The sequence below is a fragment of the Grampus griseus genome (genome assembly GCF_964374135.1).
Source record: "Grampus griseus genome assembly, chromosome: 4".
Classification (NCBI taxonomy): Eukaryota; Metazoa; Chordata; class Mammalia; order Artiodactyla; family Delphinidae; genus Grampus; species Grampus griseus.
In genome coordinates this window covers 31,428,174-31,446,383 of record NC_138997.1, presented here as the reverse complement: position 1 = coordinate 31,446,383, position 18,210 = coordinate 31,428,174, and the positions used below count along the sequence as shown (strand labels likewise).

Here is an 18,210-nt window from a genome sequence, read left to right as displayed (position 1 = left end):
TTCTCCAAGGAATATGAGTTACTTTCCTAACAAAGTAAATATACCACTGGCTAATATGTTAATTTACTTATTTCTTTTGCACATGTACCCACTACTCAAAATCACTGATAATTTTAGTTTATTCTGAAAAATCATCAATCCATGAAACAATTTAATTCCTTAGCTACAACTGTTATTGAAGTGTGTAAGAGTGGACATGATCTGCTGCTCCCAAGAGATTCCAATTGAGGGAAAAGAGTAACTTACTGAAATAAAACAATTTTAAGTGACAGAAGCACCAGTTTTTGTCACTGTTTTTAAAGACAAATCACATGTCCTCATTTTTTTCCAAATAGTTGCTTCTTATTTTAAATTATGAAGAGTCAGAGGAATGAGGTACTGAAGCAAACACTTTTAATAAGAATACAAAATTCACACCAGAGGCACATTCTGGGGAATGTAAATGAACTATCACAAGTAGTAATTCTGCTGGAAGAATAAAATAAGGCTCTCTCAGAGTACAAATATACAGGAGGGAATGATTTAAAATAGGTTTATGATTTATAGTCACATTACATTGTGTTAAGCACTGAAAACAGGCATATTAATTAAAAAGCCAGCTAAATGGCATTTGAACATATATAACAAATCTTACAGTCCACAAAGTTCATGTATAACAGTAATTTTAAGTACTTCATTTCAACACAAAAGAAATGAACAGAAGAAGAGATACCTCTCAAAATATTAATTTATGTCTATGTCAAAAATCAAGAGAACTTATATTTTAAAAGGATTACATTACTGATAAAACCACACAGCAGACAGGCCGACCACGTAACACAAAACCAAAGGCACTGAGCAACTGAAACTGCACTGGCCCTTCCAGCCCCCTTCTTCTGGCTACACCACACGGACCCACGCCCCCTTTCCTTTATTCAAATGAAAACAAGTCCTCTGTCTTCCCATTCTGCAAAAGGAATGAAGAAAAACCAAACAGCAAATTTTAGAGTTGATTTCTCCATAAACCTTCAATGTGGCTTAACAAATACAAAGAAACTCAACATTTATAGACAGTGCTCCTTTGCAAGGAAGTAACAGACACATCAAACATTATCTGAAAGGGGCTTCTTTATGGATTTATGTACATTGGTTGAATGAGAATTACTGTATCTGAGAAGGCACATATCTGTGATTTAAGGCTTAACCGGTATTGTTACACATAGAAGTCAATGAAAGCTGTCTAGGAATTCACTTCTGTCAAAGTGGAGCTTACCCAAAAACCAGCTTTCCAAGCACAGAGTTCTACTCTAGAAACCATGGAGAATTTCTATTCCCAAGTCTACCTGTCAAAAAAATTCTCTTAAGCAGGTTTCATTATGAATCAAAGAAATGGCTAACATAAACGCTCCATGACTTGGGGTGACGCAAATTCATAAGTTCAAAAGCCTCACAGAAATGACAGTGTGATTCCTGCGCCTTTAAGAAAAAGTCTTAAACAAAATTATAATGGTACAGATTCATTTTTAAAAAGGTATCTGCCACAACTCCACAAGCCAATCAGTCATTCATTAGAGCTGCCACCTCTCTGTGGATGCTGCAGGAACACCATATAATTTTACTCTGCAAAATAGTTTCTTTTTTCTTTAAGACAATACATGAAAATGAATCTCTTAAAGATATTTAATATATTCTTATATAAAATATCTGATGTTGATACAAATCATGTAAACCTCCCTTCGGAAAAGGTACAACTGGTCCTCATTTGCAGGACCAAAAACCTTGAATTTTTATCTTGTCAGTGCAAATCTATATTAAGTGTTTTCAAACTACAGAAATAGCCGTCAACCCTCACAATACAAAAGGATTTCTCAAAAAGGAAAACTATTGTGTTCAGATTATAGAAATTATGTTTACATTAAAACCACCCACCTTCCCATCAAATTTAACAGTTCAATTGTTAAAGTATGAAAAAAGGGAAAAATTAAAGCTGTTTGTGCAAGAATCACTACAATGGTTGTCACCCTTTCCCTCTTCCCCCAACTCTGCTTAATTCTTATTAGGTTTGTTTAGAAATATAACAATGTGACTTTCTCTTTTTTTCCAGGTGTGATTTTACTGTTCTTCAAGCCAAGACGTGGTGTCCACTCCAGGATTTTTCAATTTGATATGGAACTGTTTAAGTGTCTGTTCAAGCTGCTTCTGATTCCCAGCAAAGTAAGCGGCAATGGCATTGTGGAAAAGGACCAGCTGATTGTGTAATACTTTAACCTGTGAACAGGGCAGAGTTACAAGACCAAGCATTAACACCAATGACAATGAAATATAAGGTGATTTATTACATGTCGTAATGAAAGAGCATATCTCTCCTCCAGAAAGTTTTTTTGACAAAGTATTTCTCACACACCGATTGTACATTGCTTTGTAAAGTCACTGAACCTTCGATGAAGGTTCTTAACTTCCTGAAGGGAACAGATCAGCTAAATATGTACTCTCTTAACCATTTTCAAACATTATTGAGCTTACTTTAATTAAACATATCATTAGATCCCCCTTCAAACTAAGTATATTCAAAATCAAATTTTGAAGAGGCAAAATTATACATAAATAATTACTATATGATACATGCTATATACCAAGTATGGACATCATTAAGGCCACACTTTACGTAAAACTGAGTAGGCTGGATACTTTTAAACATCGTACTTCTCTGCAAAGACTGAAGAAGGATGGCAAGAGTTGCCCAGAAAGCCAATTTACTTAAAGTTCATATGCCTCTCAGTTATTTTCAATTGCTTATTACTTCTAATGATATCAAGAGTATGTTTTAATTAGGAAACACTATCTCTATGACTCTTTTAAAGAAATCAGCAAAGCATCAAAAAGAGTTTATGAATGAAGTGTTTCCTGAGGTCTTATTTATAACTGCAAATTGTTCAACAGTAAAGTATAAAATACACTCTAATTTACCCATCCAATGCAATATTCATTAAAACTGAGCTTTAATCATTTTTAATGATGTAAAAACATCTGATATATGATGCTAAGTGAAAAACTAGGATTATAACATATATGATATGACATCTGTATTCACCATTAACACACACATGCATAGTCTCTCTAGCCACTTCTTCATCCATGTACCTCTATAAAGGAAATAACACTAATATATTTATAGTAGATATCTTTGATTTGTAAAGCCTTTATTTTAAAAATTAAAATGTTATAAAAATGGCATTGCTCAGGATTATAAAGTAAAATCTCCTGATCCACTCTGCATTTATTCTCTCCTCCTTGCCTGAGAGAAGCACTGTTAACATGTTATTGTGTATCCTTTGAGAAATTTTCTAGGCTTATATACAATATTTAAAAACATAAACGGATTGTACCATGCACACTTTCAGTAACAGATTTTTACTTAAAGTATCCTAGATAACTTTTAATTCCATTCATTTGTTCATTCAACAGACCTTAAGTACCTTCTAAGTGCCAGGCACTGTTCTAGGAGATACAGAAAGAAATTCCTTCCCTCATGAGCTTACAGGCTTGGGGTGGAAAAAGGAGGTAGGCAGGAAACCAAATAAGTACTGACCCCAGGGAATGAGTATCTCAAGCCTTGCGAAGAAGCTGGGTTAACATTTAGGGCATCTGGAGCTGCTGATTCAACTAAAGTTGTTTAAAAAATAAACGGGATTTTTTTCCTCTTTCTCTGACAAAGGTAAGAAAGTTTCTGGCAGGGAGATAGTTGAAGAGGGCCAGAGACTAAAAATGTCTGTACAAACTAAAAAAAACACCTTGAATTCACCTGGTCAGAAATTTAAGCCCTGCAACCTTCCTAAATGAAAACCTTTGGTACCAGGTACAAGGATGACAACAAAACCTGATGCATAACACTACGCATCAGGCACAGTACTAGGGATACAAGGATACAGGCTAAGGCAGAGTGCAGTAAAAATGATGGTTAATATGATCAATGGGTAGTAAAAATACATCTTGTTAACTTAAAAAAAAAAAAGGCACTTGTGGGGAGAAGAGGGTTTTTTCAAGAAAGGTTGAAAGAGAACATCGGGATGGGAGAACTCTAACTCCCCTGCCCTCTGGTGCTGAGATAAGGGGGGGATATTTCAAAGGATGATGAACCTCCACCCAGGGGCAATTATTAAGGAAACAGGATAATGATAGGAAAAGCAGGTTTCTAAAAGGCAATTAGGAGGTGAGCAAAGTATATTATTATAATGACTGTTACAATAATGGCCCAACCACTCCTCTCAATCCACACTCTTGGGGAGGCTTCTACAATGAAAATAAGCTTGGCCTCTAACTTAAGAAAATGAGGCCTGATAAGCAAATGCTGGTGCTCTGGGACTGGTGTCGCCACGTTGTGAGGAAACCCTGTGTAGCCTCCCTTTGGGATGAAAGCCCATGGGGACAGAGGCCCAGTCATTCCAGCTGCTCCCAGTACCCAGCAGGCATTGTGGTTGAAAGTGCAACAGGAAGAATCCACCTATCCCATACCTAGGCGATGGTGGGAAATAATAAATCACTGGTGTAATAGGCCACTAAGTAGTGGGTGTTTCATTATACAGCAAAAGAGGTGCATCCCTGAAAAAGGTTAAAGGGACTTCCCTGGTGGCACAGTGGTTAAGACTCCGTGCTCCCAATGCAGGGGGCCCGGGTTTGATCCCTGGTCAGGAAACTAGATCCCACATGCATGCCACAATTAAGAGTTCACATGCCACAACTAAGGAGCTGGGGAGCCGCAACTAAGGAGCGCACATGCCGCAGCTAAATAAATATATAAAAAAAGAAATGTTTATTACAGAAAATAAGATAAAATAAAGGGACCTCCCTGGTGGCGCAGGGGTTAAGAATCCGCCCGCCAATGCAGGGGACATGGGTTCGATCCCTGATGTGGGAAGATACCACATGCCGCGGAGCAACTAAGCCTGTGCGCCACAACTACTGAGCCTGCACTCTAGAGCCTGTGAGACACAACTACTGAAGCCCGCGCACCTAGAGCCAGTGCTCCGCAAAAAGAGAAGCCACCACAGTGGGAAGCCCATGCACCGCAACGAAGAGTAGCCCCGGCTTGCCACAACTAGAGAAAGCCTGCGTGCAGCAATGAAGACCCAATGCAGCCAAAAATAAATAAGTAAATAAATAAATTTATTAAAAAAAAAAAGGAAAAGGTTAAGAATGTGCTTTCCTAGGAATGAATGAGGGTCTAGAAAACAGTGAAAAGGAGGAAAATCAGAGGGAGGAGGATAGGCCTAGAATGAAGAAAGGCTAAAACGTGGCTGTGATACAGGAGAGAAATTAATTGAGAAAGCAGCTAGGGAACAGAGACTCAAACAAACAAGCGACGCAAAACTGCTACTAACCAGGCCCAAGACCCAAGTGCAGTTTAGGAGTACATACAGTATCTTTGAGAACTTTTACTTCCAATTTTCTGGGAAGAGGTGCATTAGGGATAGTTAATACTGGTCACAGCCTCCCCAAATTTTTATTTGTTATTCACCTAGGTCATTAGTAAAATATCCCCATTACTAGTAGTGTTCTTTTATAGAAATTACCAGAAAGAGCCCTGGAATCAGGGGGCACGCGTGCCAGTCCCAGTTGTACCATTTCCCAGTTTTGTGACACCAGGCACGGGTTACTTCTAACTTCACTGGCCAAGGTCTTTATCCGTTTATCAGGGATGCCATTACCAAACTGCATTTGTAGTGCTGTTGTAAGGGTTAAATGAAATGAGATACTACCTAGCACACTGTCTGACACAGGATAAGTACTCATTCGATTTCAGTGGAATTTAAGTTTACCTAGTTGATGGTTAAACCTTCAAACAACATTGACTTTTTTTAGTAAAATAAAATTTCATTTATTTAGAACCCCCTGATCTGGAACTTATAAGAAGTAAGATTGTGATACTGTGGTTTATAATGAGAAGTAAATACTTGGTCTTCATCCCATTCCAGGCACAGAGCTCCTAAAACCCTTGTTAATTTCCTAAGTGATAAGAGCCTAGGAAGCATCTTCTATTGTAATATATGGTCTCTGGTTCTGTTCCTGAAATGGCCCCAGAGCTTTTAAAGGTGAATAGAGTGTCCTCTGTTATTCACAACAAGCTCTTTTCAACCGCACCTGCCTTTATGTTAATGAGGAGATTTTTGGAAAGCCCCTAGATAACCACAGCTTGGGGCTGGTTGCCAGGGGAACTAAATTGTGATTAGAGAGTGGGAATTTTCACCCTCACCCCCCACCAACCTCGGGACAGCGGTTTAATCAGCTGTGCCTATGCAATGAAGCCTCCGTAAAAATCCCTACAGTGGGGGGCTTGGACAGCTTCTGGGTTGGCTGACCCATCCACAAGCCAGGAGCGTGGTGAACCCCAAGCCCAATGGGGACAGAAGCTCTTGTGCTGAGGACCCTTCCAGACCTTGCCCTATGGACCTCTGTGTCTGTATTCTTTAATATTTTTTGTAATGAACTGGTAACATAATAAGTAAACTGTTTCCTGAGCTCTGTGAGCTGCTCTAGGAAATGACTGAAGCTGAGAAGGGGGTTGTGGGAACCTTCGACTTATAGCTGGTTGGTCAGAAGCACAGGTGATGACCTGGACTTCCGAAAGGTGTCTAAAGGTGGTGGTGAGGGGGGTCCACAGTGTCAGAAGTGAACCGAATTGTAGGACACCCAGCTAGGGTCCAGAAGATCAGAGACTTGGTCTGTGTGGGGGAAAAAAATCACACACATCTAATGTCAGAGAAGTGCTGTGAGTGAAACAAGAAACAGAGTCTTTTCCTTTTCAAAGATAGAAGCTGATGTGAAGTCTACCTTCGCACAGTGAAAAACAGGTGTGTGCTAAGCAAATAAATTTTGTTGACAAGAGTGCATGAACACGGTTTATCAACACTGCCTGCCTTGACAAGGCCTTCAATCCAAGGGCAGAGATGCTGCAGAAGGAATTCCCCTGCCTAGTGGATCACCTCAGAAGAAACTTCAAGGGTCTTTTTACAACCCCATGATTCTGTGCTTCTAAAATGAACAAATTTTTCAAGCAACAAGAGGCACCTAAGTTCTTCCAAATTATTCATTGGTTAGCACCATTCAAGTTAACAGTATTACACTAAAAATTTGTTAACATTCTTAATACAGACTTCCACTAATTCATATTGACTTCTTTCTCTATATCTAGACAGAAAAGTTTTGCATTGCAATCACTTTTAAAACAAGCTTTAAAATGATAAACTGATTTGTGTTAAGTATCTACTATGAAAAGGTCAAATTATGCTAATTAAAGTTATAACCAGTGTTCACCTTACATGAATGGAGTTTGATTTCAGGACCAAATCTCTTTCCTGTAAATCACTAGAGTCAATGAAAATTACAGCTAGAAAAAAGAAGTAAAGTAAATTATTACAGGCTAGTTCGCATTTGATTCCTATTTAAATAAAAATGTTTTCTAAAACTGACCTGTTCTCAGTAACCTCTGCCAGTGTGAATGAGTTTCAGGTCTCTTCTGGAGAACAGACTGTCAAAGACTGGTCAAAGGAGAGCTCTGAGGGCAGTACATTTTGACAGAAGGGTGGAAAAGTTTCCAGATGACCTTAGGTATGAAATAACTTCTTAAAGATAAAAAATCATAAATTATGACGAAAAGATCGATAAATTAAATTACTTTGAAATTTAGAATTTCTATTCAACCAAAGATTGAAAAGACAAGTTAAAAACTGGGGAGAGGTATCTGCATTACAGGGGCTGACAAAGGGTACACATCTAGAAAATGTGAAGACCTCCTATACACCGAGAACCCAATTAAAAAGAGCAAATAGGGCTTCCCTGGTGGCGCAGTGGTTGAGAGTCCACCTGCCGATGCAGGGGACACGGGTTCGTGCCCTGTTCTGGGATGATCCCACATGCTGTGGAGCGGCTGGGCCCGTGAGCCATGGCCCCTGAGCCTGCGCGTCCGGAGCCTGGGCTCCACAACGGGAGAGGCCACAACAGTGAGAGGCCCGCTTACCGCAAAAAAAAAAAAAAAAAAAAAAAAAGGGCAAATAACATGAACGCCATTTTACAGCAGAGGAAACAGGAGTGGCCAATTAAATCTGAAGACTTCCAGTCTCATTAGAAATAAGAACTCTTATACACTGCTGATCAGTGTATAAATTTGTACAACTACTTTTGAAAAGTTTGGCATTAACTAGTAAAATGAAAGATGAATATCTCCTATGGAACAGTAAATTAAGATACAGATATAATGATATATATGTCTCTTTATATATATATATATATATCGATATATCTACATCTGTATCTATTTCTCTCTCTCTACATATATAAATAAAGTCATTCCAGCCCCTAGAGTAATGCCCAACACCAGATCCATGGTAATATTTATTGAGTGAATGAATGTAAGTAACATTTTAGGTGTGGTATTTTTTTTCTCTGAATATATAGTATCTTTATATATATATCTATATATAAAATAGATAACCATCCTGCTCCCTCCATAACCCCTATTCTGAGTTTTCTTTTTTTGAATTTATTTATTTTTTTATACAGCAGGTTCTTCTTAGTTATCCATTTTATACATATTAGTGTATACACGTCAATCCCAATCTCCCAATTCATCTCACCACCACCATCCCCCACCACTATCCCCCCTTGGCATCCATCCGTTTGTTCTCTACCTCTGTGTCTCTATTTCTGCCCTGCAAACCAGTTCATCTGTACCATTTTTTTAGGTTCCACATATATGCGTTAATATACGATATTTGTTTTTCTCTTTGTGACTTATTCACTCTGTATGACAGACTCTAGATCCATCCACGTCTCTACAAATGACCCAATTTCGTTCCTTTTCATGGCTGAGTAATATTCCATTGCATATATGTACCATATCTTCTTCATCCATTCGTCTGTCGATGGGCATTTAGGTTGCTTCCATGACCTGCCTATTGTAAACAGTGCTGCAATGAACATTGTGATACATGACTCTTTTTGAATTATGGTTTTCTCAGGGTATATGCCAAGTAGTGGGATTGCTGGGTCATATGGTAATTCTATTTTTAGTTTTTTAAGGAACCTCCATACTGTGCTCCATAGTGGCTGTATCAACTTACATTCCCACCAACAGTGCAAGAGCGCTCCCTTTTCTCCACATGCTCTCCAGCATTTGTTGTTTGTAGATTTTCTGATGATGCCCATTCTAACTGGTGTGAGGTTGATACCTCATTGTAGTTTTGATTTGCATTTCTCTAATAATTAGTGATGTTGAGCAGCTTTTCATGTGCTTCTTGGTAATCTGTATGTCTTCTTTGGAGAAATGTCTATTTAGGTCTTCTGCCCATTTTTGGATTGGGTTGTTTGTCTTTTAAATATTGAGCTGCATGAGCTGTTTATATATTTTGGAGATTAATCATTTGTCTGTTGATTCATTGGCAAATATTTTCTCCCATTCTGAGGGTTGTTGTTTCGTCTTGTTTGTAGTTTCCTGTGCTTTGCAAAAGGTTTTAAGTTCCATTAGGTCCCATTTGTTTATTTTTATTTCCATTACTCTGGGAGGTGGATCAAAAAAGATCTTACTGTGATTTATGTCAAAGACTGTTCATCCTTTGTTTTCCTCTAAGAGTTTTACAGTGTCTGGGCTTATATTTAGGTCTTTAATCCATTTTGAGTCTATTTTTGTGTATTGTGTTAGGGAGTGTTCTAATTTCATTGTTTTACATGTAGCTGTCCAGTTTCCCCAGCACCACTTACTGAAGAGATTGTGTTTTCTCCATTGTATATCCTTGCCTCCTTTGTCATAGATTAGTTGACCATAGGTGCATGGGTTTATCTCTGGGCTTTCTATCTGGTTCCACTGATCTATATTTCTGTTTTTGTGCCAGTACCACATTGTTTTGATTACTGTAGCTTTGTAGTATAGTCTGAAGTCAGGGAGTCTGATTCCTCCAGCTCCATTTTTTCCCCTTAAGACTGCTTTGGCTATACGGGGTCTTTTGTGTCTCCATAAAAATTTTAAGATTTTTTGTTCTAGTTCTGTAAAAAATGCCATTGGTAATTTGATAGGGATTGCATTGAATCTGTAGATTGCTTTGGGTAGTATAGTCATTTTCACAATATTGATTCTTCCAATCCAAGAACATGGGATATCTCTCCATCTGTTTGTATCATCTTTAATTTCTTTCATTAGTGTCTCATAGTTTTCTGCATGCAGGTCTTTTGTCTCATTAGGTAGGTTTATTCCTAGGTATTTTATTCTTTTTGTTGCAATGGTAAATGGGAGTGCTTCCTTAATTTCTCTTTCAGATTTTTCATCATTAGTGTATAGGAATGCAAGAGATTTCTGTGCAGATTAATTTTGTATACTGCAACTTTACCAAATTCATTGATTAGCTCTAGTGGTTTTCCAGTGGCATATTTAGGATTCTCTATGTATAGTATCATGTCATCTGCAAACAGTGACAGTTTTACTTCTTCTTTTCCAATTTGTATTCCTTTTCTTTCTCTTCTCTGATTGCCATGGCTAGGACATCCAAAACTATGTTGAATAATAGTGGCGAGAGTGGACATCCTCATCTTGTTCCTGATCTTAGAGGAAATGTTTTCAGTTTTTCATCATTGAGAATGATGTTTGCTCTGGGTTTGTCATATATGGCCTTTATTATGTTGAGGTAGGTTCCCTCTGTGCCCACTTTCTGGAGAGTTTTTATCATAAATGGGTGCTGAACTTTGTCAACAGCTTTCTCTGCATCTATTGAGATGATCATATGGTTTTTATTCTTCAATTTGTTCATATGGTGTATCACACTGATTGATTTGCATATACTGAAGAAGCCTTGCATCCCTGGGATAAATCTCGCTTTATCATGGTGTATGATCTTTTTACTGTGTTGTTGGATTCTGTTTGCTAGTATTTTGTTGAGGATTTTTGCATCTATATTCATCAGTGATTTTGGTCTGTAATTTCCTTTTTTTGTAGTATCTTTGTCTGGTTTTGGTATCAGGGTGATGGTAGCCTCATAGAATGAGTTTGGGAGTGTTCCTTCCTCTGCAATTTTTTGGAAGAGTTTGAGAAGGATGGGTGTTAGCTCTTCTCTAAATGTTTGATAGAATTCACCTGTGAAGCCATCTGGTCCTGGACTTTTGTTTGTTGGAAGACTTTTAATCACAGTTTCAATTTCATTACTTGTGATTGGTCTGTTCATATTTTCTATTTCTTCCTGGTTCAGTCTTGGAAGCCTATACCTTTCTAAGAATTTGTCCATTTCTTACACGTTGTCCATTTTATTGGCATAGAGTTGCTTATGGTAGTCTCTTAGGATGCTTTGTATTTCTGCAGTGTCTGTTGTAACGTTTCCTTTTTCATTTCTAATTCTCTTGATTTGAACCCTCTCCTTCTTTTTCTTGATGAGTCTGTCTAATGGTTTATCAATTTTGTTTATCTTCTCAAAGAACCAGCTTTTAGTTTTATTCATCTTTGCTATTGTTTTCCTTGCTTCTATTTCCTTTATTTCTGCTCTGATCTTTATGATTTCTTTTCTTCTGCTCACTTTGGGTTTTGTCTGTTCTTCTTTCTCTAGTTCCTTTAAGTGTAAGGTTAAATTGTTTGAGATTTTTCTTGTTTCTTGAGGTAGGCTTGTATTGCTATAAATTTCCCTCTTAGAACTGGTTTTGCTGCATCCCATAGGTTTTGGGTCATCGTGTTTTTGTTGTCATTCGTCTCTAGGTAGTTTTTGATCTCCTCTTTGATTTCTTCAGTGATCTCTTGGTTACTTAGTAATGTATTGTTTAGTCTCCATGTGTTTGTGCTTTTACGTTTTTCTTCGTTGTAGTTGATTTCTAATCTCATAGCGTTGTAGTCAGAAAAGATGCTTGACATGATGTCAATTTTCTTGAATTTACTGAGACTTGATTTGTGACCCAAAATGTGATCTATCCTGGAGAATGTTCCATGTGCACTTGAGAAGAAAGTGTAACCTGCTGTTTTGGGATGGAATGTCCTATAAATATCAATTAAATCTATCTGGTCTATTGTGTCATTTCAAGCTTGTGTTTCGTTACTAATTTTCTGTTTGGATGATCTGTCCATTGGTGTAAGTGAGATGTTCAAGTCCCCCACTATTACTGTGTTGCTGTTGATTTCCTCTTTTATAGCAGTTAGCAGTTGCCTTACGTATTGAGGTGCTCCTATGTTGGGTGCATATATATTTATAATTGTTGTATCTTCTTCTTGGATTGATCCCTTGATCATTAGGTGGTGTCCTTCCTTGTCTCTTGTAACATTCTTTATCTTAAAGTCTATTTTATCTGATATGAGTATTGCTACTCCAGCTTTCTTTTCATTTCCATTTGCATGGAATATCTTTTTCCATCTCCTCATTTTCAGTCTGTATGTGTCCCTAGGTCCAAAGTGGGTCTCTTGTAGACAGCATATATATGGGTCTTGTTTTTGTATCCATTCAGCGAGTCTGTGTCATTTGGTTGGAGCATTTAATCCATTCACGTTTAAGGTAATAATTGATATGTATGTTCCTATGACCATTTTCTTAATTGTTTTGGGTTTATTTTTATAGGTCATTTTCTTCTCTTGTGCTTCCCACTTAGAGAAGTTCCTTTAGCATTTGTCGTAGAGCTGGTTTGGTGGTGCTGAATTCTCTTAGCTTTTGCTTGTTTGTAAAGCTTTTGATTTCTCCGTTTAATCTGAATGAGATCCTTGCCGGGGAGAGTAATCTTGGTTGTAAGTTCTTCTGTTTCATCACTTTAAATATATCATGCCACTCCCTTCTGGCCTGTAGAGTTTCTGCTGAGAAATCAGCATTAACCTTATGGGAGTTCCCTGTATGTTTTTTGTCATTTCTCCCTTGTTGCTTTCAATAATTTTTCTTTGTCTTTAATTTTTGTCAATTGGATTACTATGTGTCTTGGTGTGTTTCTCTTTGGACTTATCCTGCCTGGGACTCTCTGCACTTCCTGGACTTGGGGGCTATTTCCTTTCCTATGTTAGGGAAGTTTTCAATTATAATCTCTTCAAATATTTTCCCAGGTCCTTTCTCTCTCTCTTCTCCTTCTGGGACCCCTATAATATGAGTGTTGTTACGTTTAATGTTGTCCCAGAGGTCTCTTAGGCTGTCTTCATTTCTGTTCATTCTTGTTGTTTATTCTCTTCTGCAGCAGTGAATTCTACCATTCTGTCTTCCAGGTCACTTATCCGTTCTTCTGCTTCAGTTATTCTGCTACTGATTCCTTCTAGTTTATTTTTCGTTTCAGTTATTGTATTGCTCATCTCTGTTTGTTTGCTCTTTAATTCTTCTAGGTCTTTGCTAAACATTTCTTGCATCTCCTCGATCTTTGCCTCCATTCTTTTTCCGAGGTCCTGGATCATCTTCACTATCATTATTCTGAATTCTTTTCCTGGAAGGTTGCCTATCTCCACTTCACTTAGTTTTTTTTTCTGGGGTTTTATCTTGTTCCTTCATCTGGTATGTAGCCCTCTGCCTTTTCATCTTGTCTTTCTGTGAATGTGGTTTTAGTTCCATAGGCTGCAGGATTGTAGGTCTTCTTGCTTCTGCTGTCTGCGGCTATCTAAGAGGCTTGTGCAAGTTTCCTCCCTATTCTGGGTTTTGCTTATCATCCCTATTGGTTTTTCCTTTGTAAAAAATTATATATATATATATATATATATATATATATAGGCTGTGTTTGGTCCCATGGCATGTTATCTAGTTTCTCCTATGGGAGAAAATATGTGCAAAACATATCTGGCAAAGAACCTGATGCTAGAATATACAAAAAATTCTTACACATGAATAAGGAAATGACAAACCTAAAGAAAAAATGGGGAAAAAATCTGAACAGGCATTTCACCAAAGAAAATATACAGATGGCAAATAAGCACATGAAATGACCAACATCTTTATTTATTAGGGAAATTCCCATTTAAACCACAATGAGGTCTACTACACATCCACCAGAATGGCTAAAATGAAAGGTTAACCATACCGTATTGGTGAGGATGTGGAACAAATTGGTCTCTCATATACTATTGGTGGAAATGTCAAATGGTACAACCATCTTGGAAAAGTTTGCCAGTTTCTTAAAAAGTTAAACATGCACCTACTATTTCCATGTGTATGTATACATACAACCCAGCTATTCCACAGCTAGGTACTGACCTGAGAGGAATGCATTACATATATTGTTTTGTGTGTATACCAAATACTTTTTTAAAAAGAAAGAAAGAAAAAAGGAAAATAATGAAGCTTCATGACTTGTTTCAAATGTAGTATAAAAAATAAAGACTATAAATGAGTAGATAGATTTAAAAAAGAAACTAAATCAGAAAGTTTCAAATAATCTTTCTAGTTTCTAATTCTCCCTAAAGCCATAAGTCAGTTCTGTTTATAATTGAGACTTTCACCTTTGCTTGTAGATTCTACAAGTAATACACCTCAGAGAGTTCAAGGAAAACTCCTATCTGGCCCTAAAATACGATGTTACAATCCTTACAAACTGGTATGTGACGCATTTTGATTCTTTGGAAAGCACACGTTAAGTAAAATTTCCTTCCCTAAAATGCCATTTTCCTGCTTAGGAACAAGGCAAATCTACCACAGATAAACCATTTATTAATTTTCTATTTTCTATGTCCATTAAGTAGATAACCTTTTTCTTTGCCTGTTTCTTGTTAACCGCAGAAGGAGGCTGATATAGTTGAAGGAGAATGATTCAGGAAACCTGCGCTCAACTCCCATTTCTGCCTCAAGTTAACCATATGAACTCTCTTCACTTGCATAATGAAGAAACTGAGAGTAAGATAATTTTTATGGTTCCTTTCTACTAAAACTTTCTGAGAAAATTGCTTTCTAAATAGAGGTACACATATATTTGGAAACTCAAATGGCTCTCAAAAAGCCGTTCTGTTGAAAGGCTTTCTTTCAGTAGAAAAACATTATTTCTATTTATTTTTAAGGACAGAAATTGGCACTTCTATTAGAGATGTATTAAATTTAGCTGAAAGTTTATGTACCAGTTTATAAACACTCTTCCCTGTTATTGAGTTATTTTTTAAGGTTTTCAATGGTAGTAACCTACTTGAGTCACACAGTAATTTTCTACCTACTAGTATTATTTGGCCTTTCTTGTTTTCCAATTTCAGATGACCCTTGGCTCCTGGAGCAACAGAGCAACTAAAGGGCTTCTGTATTTTTCGTATGAAATTCTAATAATTTTTAGAAATAGGTTCTAACTAATTACTCCTTTTCGGACCACAAAAAATTTTTGACTTGAATTTTAACTCCCAGTGTTTTAGAACTTGGAGAAGACAAGGACCTCCCTGGTGTTGCAGTGGTTAAGAGTCCACACTCCCAGTGCAGGGGGCCCGGGTTCAATCCCTGGTCAGGAAACTAGATCCCACATGCATGCTGCAACTAGGAGTTCGTATGTCACAACTAAGGAGCCCATGAGCTGCAACTAAGGAGCCCACCTGCCACAACTAAGAACCGATGCAACCAAATAAATAAATAAAATATTAAAAAAAAAAAGAATTGGAGAAGACAGTAAAAGAGCACAGGATTTGATTCATGTACTGAACTGCAGAGAGCTGTTATAATGGCCCAGAAAGTTAGAGCATCAGAAAGAAAGTGGGAAGGGAATCAGACAATTTTTAGCTAACCTTACTGCTGTCAACACAAGTCAGAGTCCCCAGCCCCTGACAGTCGACAAACCTAACACAGAGACACACTTCTTGTAGCTGAGGGAAGCTTGGGAGCCCACCACCCAAGCCTCAAAACGGGGCCATTAGCTGTATTTAAAATTGTCCCCCACTACCCAGTGAAACTTAATCCATGGGAAATAAAGGAAAGAGGATGCTTTTTAGGACTGAATTCTAGTTTTCACAACAAAATAATACAATACCCATTTTCACAAAAACATTCGCTTGGTAACTGTGAGAAGGTTGATGTGTAAAAGCCTTTTAAAGTATCAGCACTTCAGAGAAGTTCCTGGAATAAAGAGAGCCTCTGGGGAGTCACAGCTTTTCAATTATAATTATGGAAATAAAATATAAAATTTCATTGTCACTTTAATCTCAGAAGCTGTTTCATACCAAAACAGACAACTTATCTCATTTTTCTATTAGCACTGATTATGTAAGTGTTATGCTAGTACGAGTTTTAGTTCTGGTAGTAGTCTTCAAAATCAGATGCAAATTTAAATAACAATGGTAAGTTGACTCTTTTATCTAATCAAACCATTAGTAAATAAAAAATAAAGGTAAATTAAAATAAACTAATAAATCAGTTCTCAACAGGAGTATACTTTTTAAATTAAATGAATTAAAAACTTAGAATATTTTGCTTTTCTAATTATTTTTTTCTCTTAAAAATTTTATTTTCTATTTTTTTACTCTATTATTACTTTTGGCCGTGCCACGCGGCATGCAGAACTTCCCTGCTCAGGGATCAAACCCACACCCCCTGCATTGGAAGCACGGAGTCTCAACCACTGGACCACCAGGGAAGTCCAATCTCCACTTATTTTTGACTAATTTTAATTTGCACTAGGGTCTGTACTCATATAATGTATTCAGTGCAGCTCTGACTGACAGGCTACAAAGAATCTTCAGAATGCTTTGGTTATTAAGTAAATACAAATCATTACCAATAGAGGAAAAATTAAGAAACATTATAAAAGCAGTTGCAATACAATTTTAAAGATAATTTTTGCAACCTTGGTAATGATACTGTGCTGTTGTCACTATATATAATAAGCAGTTTTAACAAGACTTAAAAGTATTATTTTAAGTATACGGCTTGTCTATCAGGTTCACTTTACTAGGCTATCTGGCTTTTTTATAAAGATCAGTCTGGGAGGGCTTCCCTGGTGGCGCAGTGGTTAAGAATCCGCCTGCTAATGCAGGGGACATGGGTTTGAGCCCTGGTCCAGGAAGATCCCACATGCCGCGGAGCAGCTAAGCCCGTGCGCCACAACTACTGAGCCTGCGCTCTAGAGCCCGTGACCCACAACTACTGAAGCCTGTGCGCCTTGAGCCCGTGCTTTGCAACAAGAGAAGCCACCACCATGAGAAGCCCGTGCATTGCAATGAAGAGTAGCTCCCGCTCGCCACAACTAGAGAAAGCCTGCACACAGCAACGAAGACCCAACACAGCCAAAAATAAAAGTAAATAAAATAAATTAAAAAAAAGAAAAAAGATCAGTCTGGGAAAGATTCTGGTTTCTCAACTAGAACTGGCTTGAGGAGAGAGATGAAGAACATAAGGTGGGGGGAAAAAGGTCAAACCCTGCTTTTAGGAGAAGGGGCAAAAAGCCGAAAAGTTGGAGGAAATATTTTAGGGTCATTACACTTTTTCAATTTACTTCTATATTTATGCTATGAAATCATAAGAAGTGATAAGCATACAGTATCAAAGAAACAGCCAAGCATTTTTGGTAGACTATTCTTTGATATGGTGGGTGACACTAACTTTTGTGAAGCATTTTCTGTGTGACAGGTAATATGTTACCCTTACATCTTACATCTTCTATTCTCTCCATGTTATCATTAAAAAAAAAAAAAAACAGACTCAGAAAGTTAAGTAACTCACCTAAGTTTTAGACAGGTAGGAAGCAGATAGGCTGGATTTGGGAAACAGGAATGTTTATTCCAAGACTGGTCCATGTTCTTTCACCTATTCTAACCTGCCTCTATTCTACATTTTAGAAAGCTTTTAAACAAAGTTTGAAACAAACAAAAGAAGGTATAACAGATCAGTTAAAGGAAGGGTAGAAATGTAGAAAAGATATATCTAAACCTCCTTCCTATTTTGTCTCTGGTCCTGAAGTTGCATTTAAACAGCCTCAGGACAAGGATCTAATGCAAGGGTTGGAACAGATAAAAGTTAATTCTTTCTAAAATTATGAAGAATAACGCAATATTAAACTTTCATATAATAAAAAACTTTCATATAATCTTTCCATAATTACAGAGCAGGAAAAAAAACTATATTGAGCTATTTATGTATGTTATCTCCTAACTTTAAAAAGGTTTAAAGTGGTTATAAGGATAAATAAAACAGGACAGAAAAGCAGATTTAAAATAGGAGAAGACAGAGGTAATATTTCCTGTGGTGAGATGATGACAGATTTGACCAACTTTGAAAACCTAACATGAGAAACAGAGTAATTTAGAACTATACTAAATCACTGTGAACTCAATTACTAAGAACGTTCATAAAG

The 18,210-nt window shown here is 37.3% G+C and overlaps 1 protein-coding gene across 3 annotated transcripts in view; it reads right to left on the bottom strand.

Annotated features, from left to right (window-relative positions):
• Positions 1–371: 371 nt before the first annotated feature.
• The window catches only part of ARFIP1 (ARF interacting protein 1), a 135,020-nt gene continuing 117,181 nt past the window's right edge, over positions 372–18,210 (bottom strand). For all 3 annotated transcript variants that reach the window (XM_082653922.1, XM_082653924.1, XM_082653923.1), the window contains one exon: positions 372–2,247. In XM_082653922.1, coding sequence (XP_082510048.1) covers positions 2,092–2,247 — 156 coding nt within the window. In that variant the 3' untranslated portion in view covers positions 372–2,091. The remainder of the gene's footprint in view (positions 2,248–18,210) is intronic.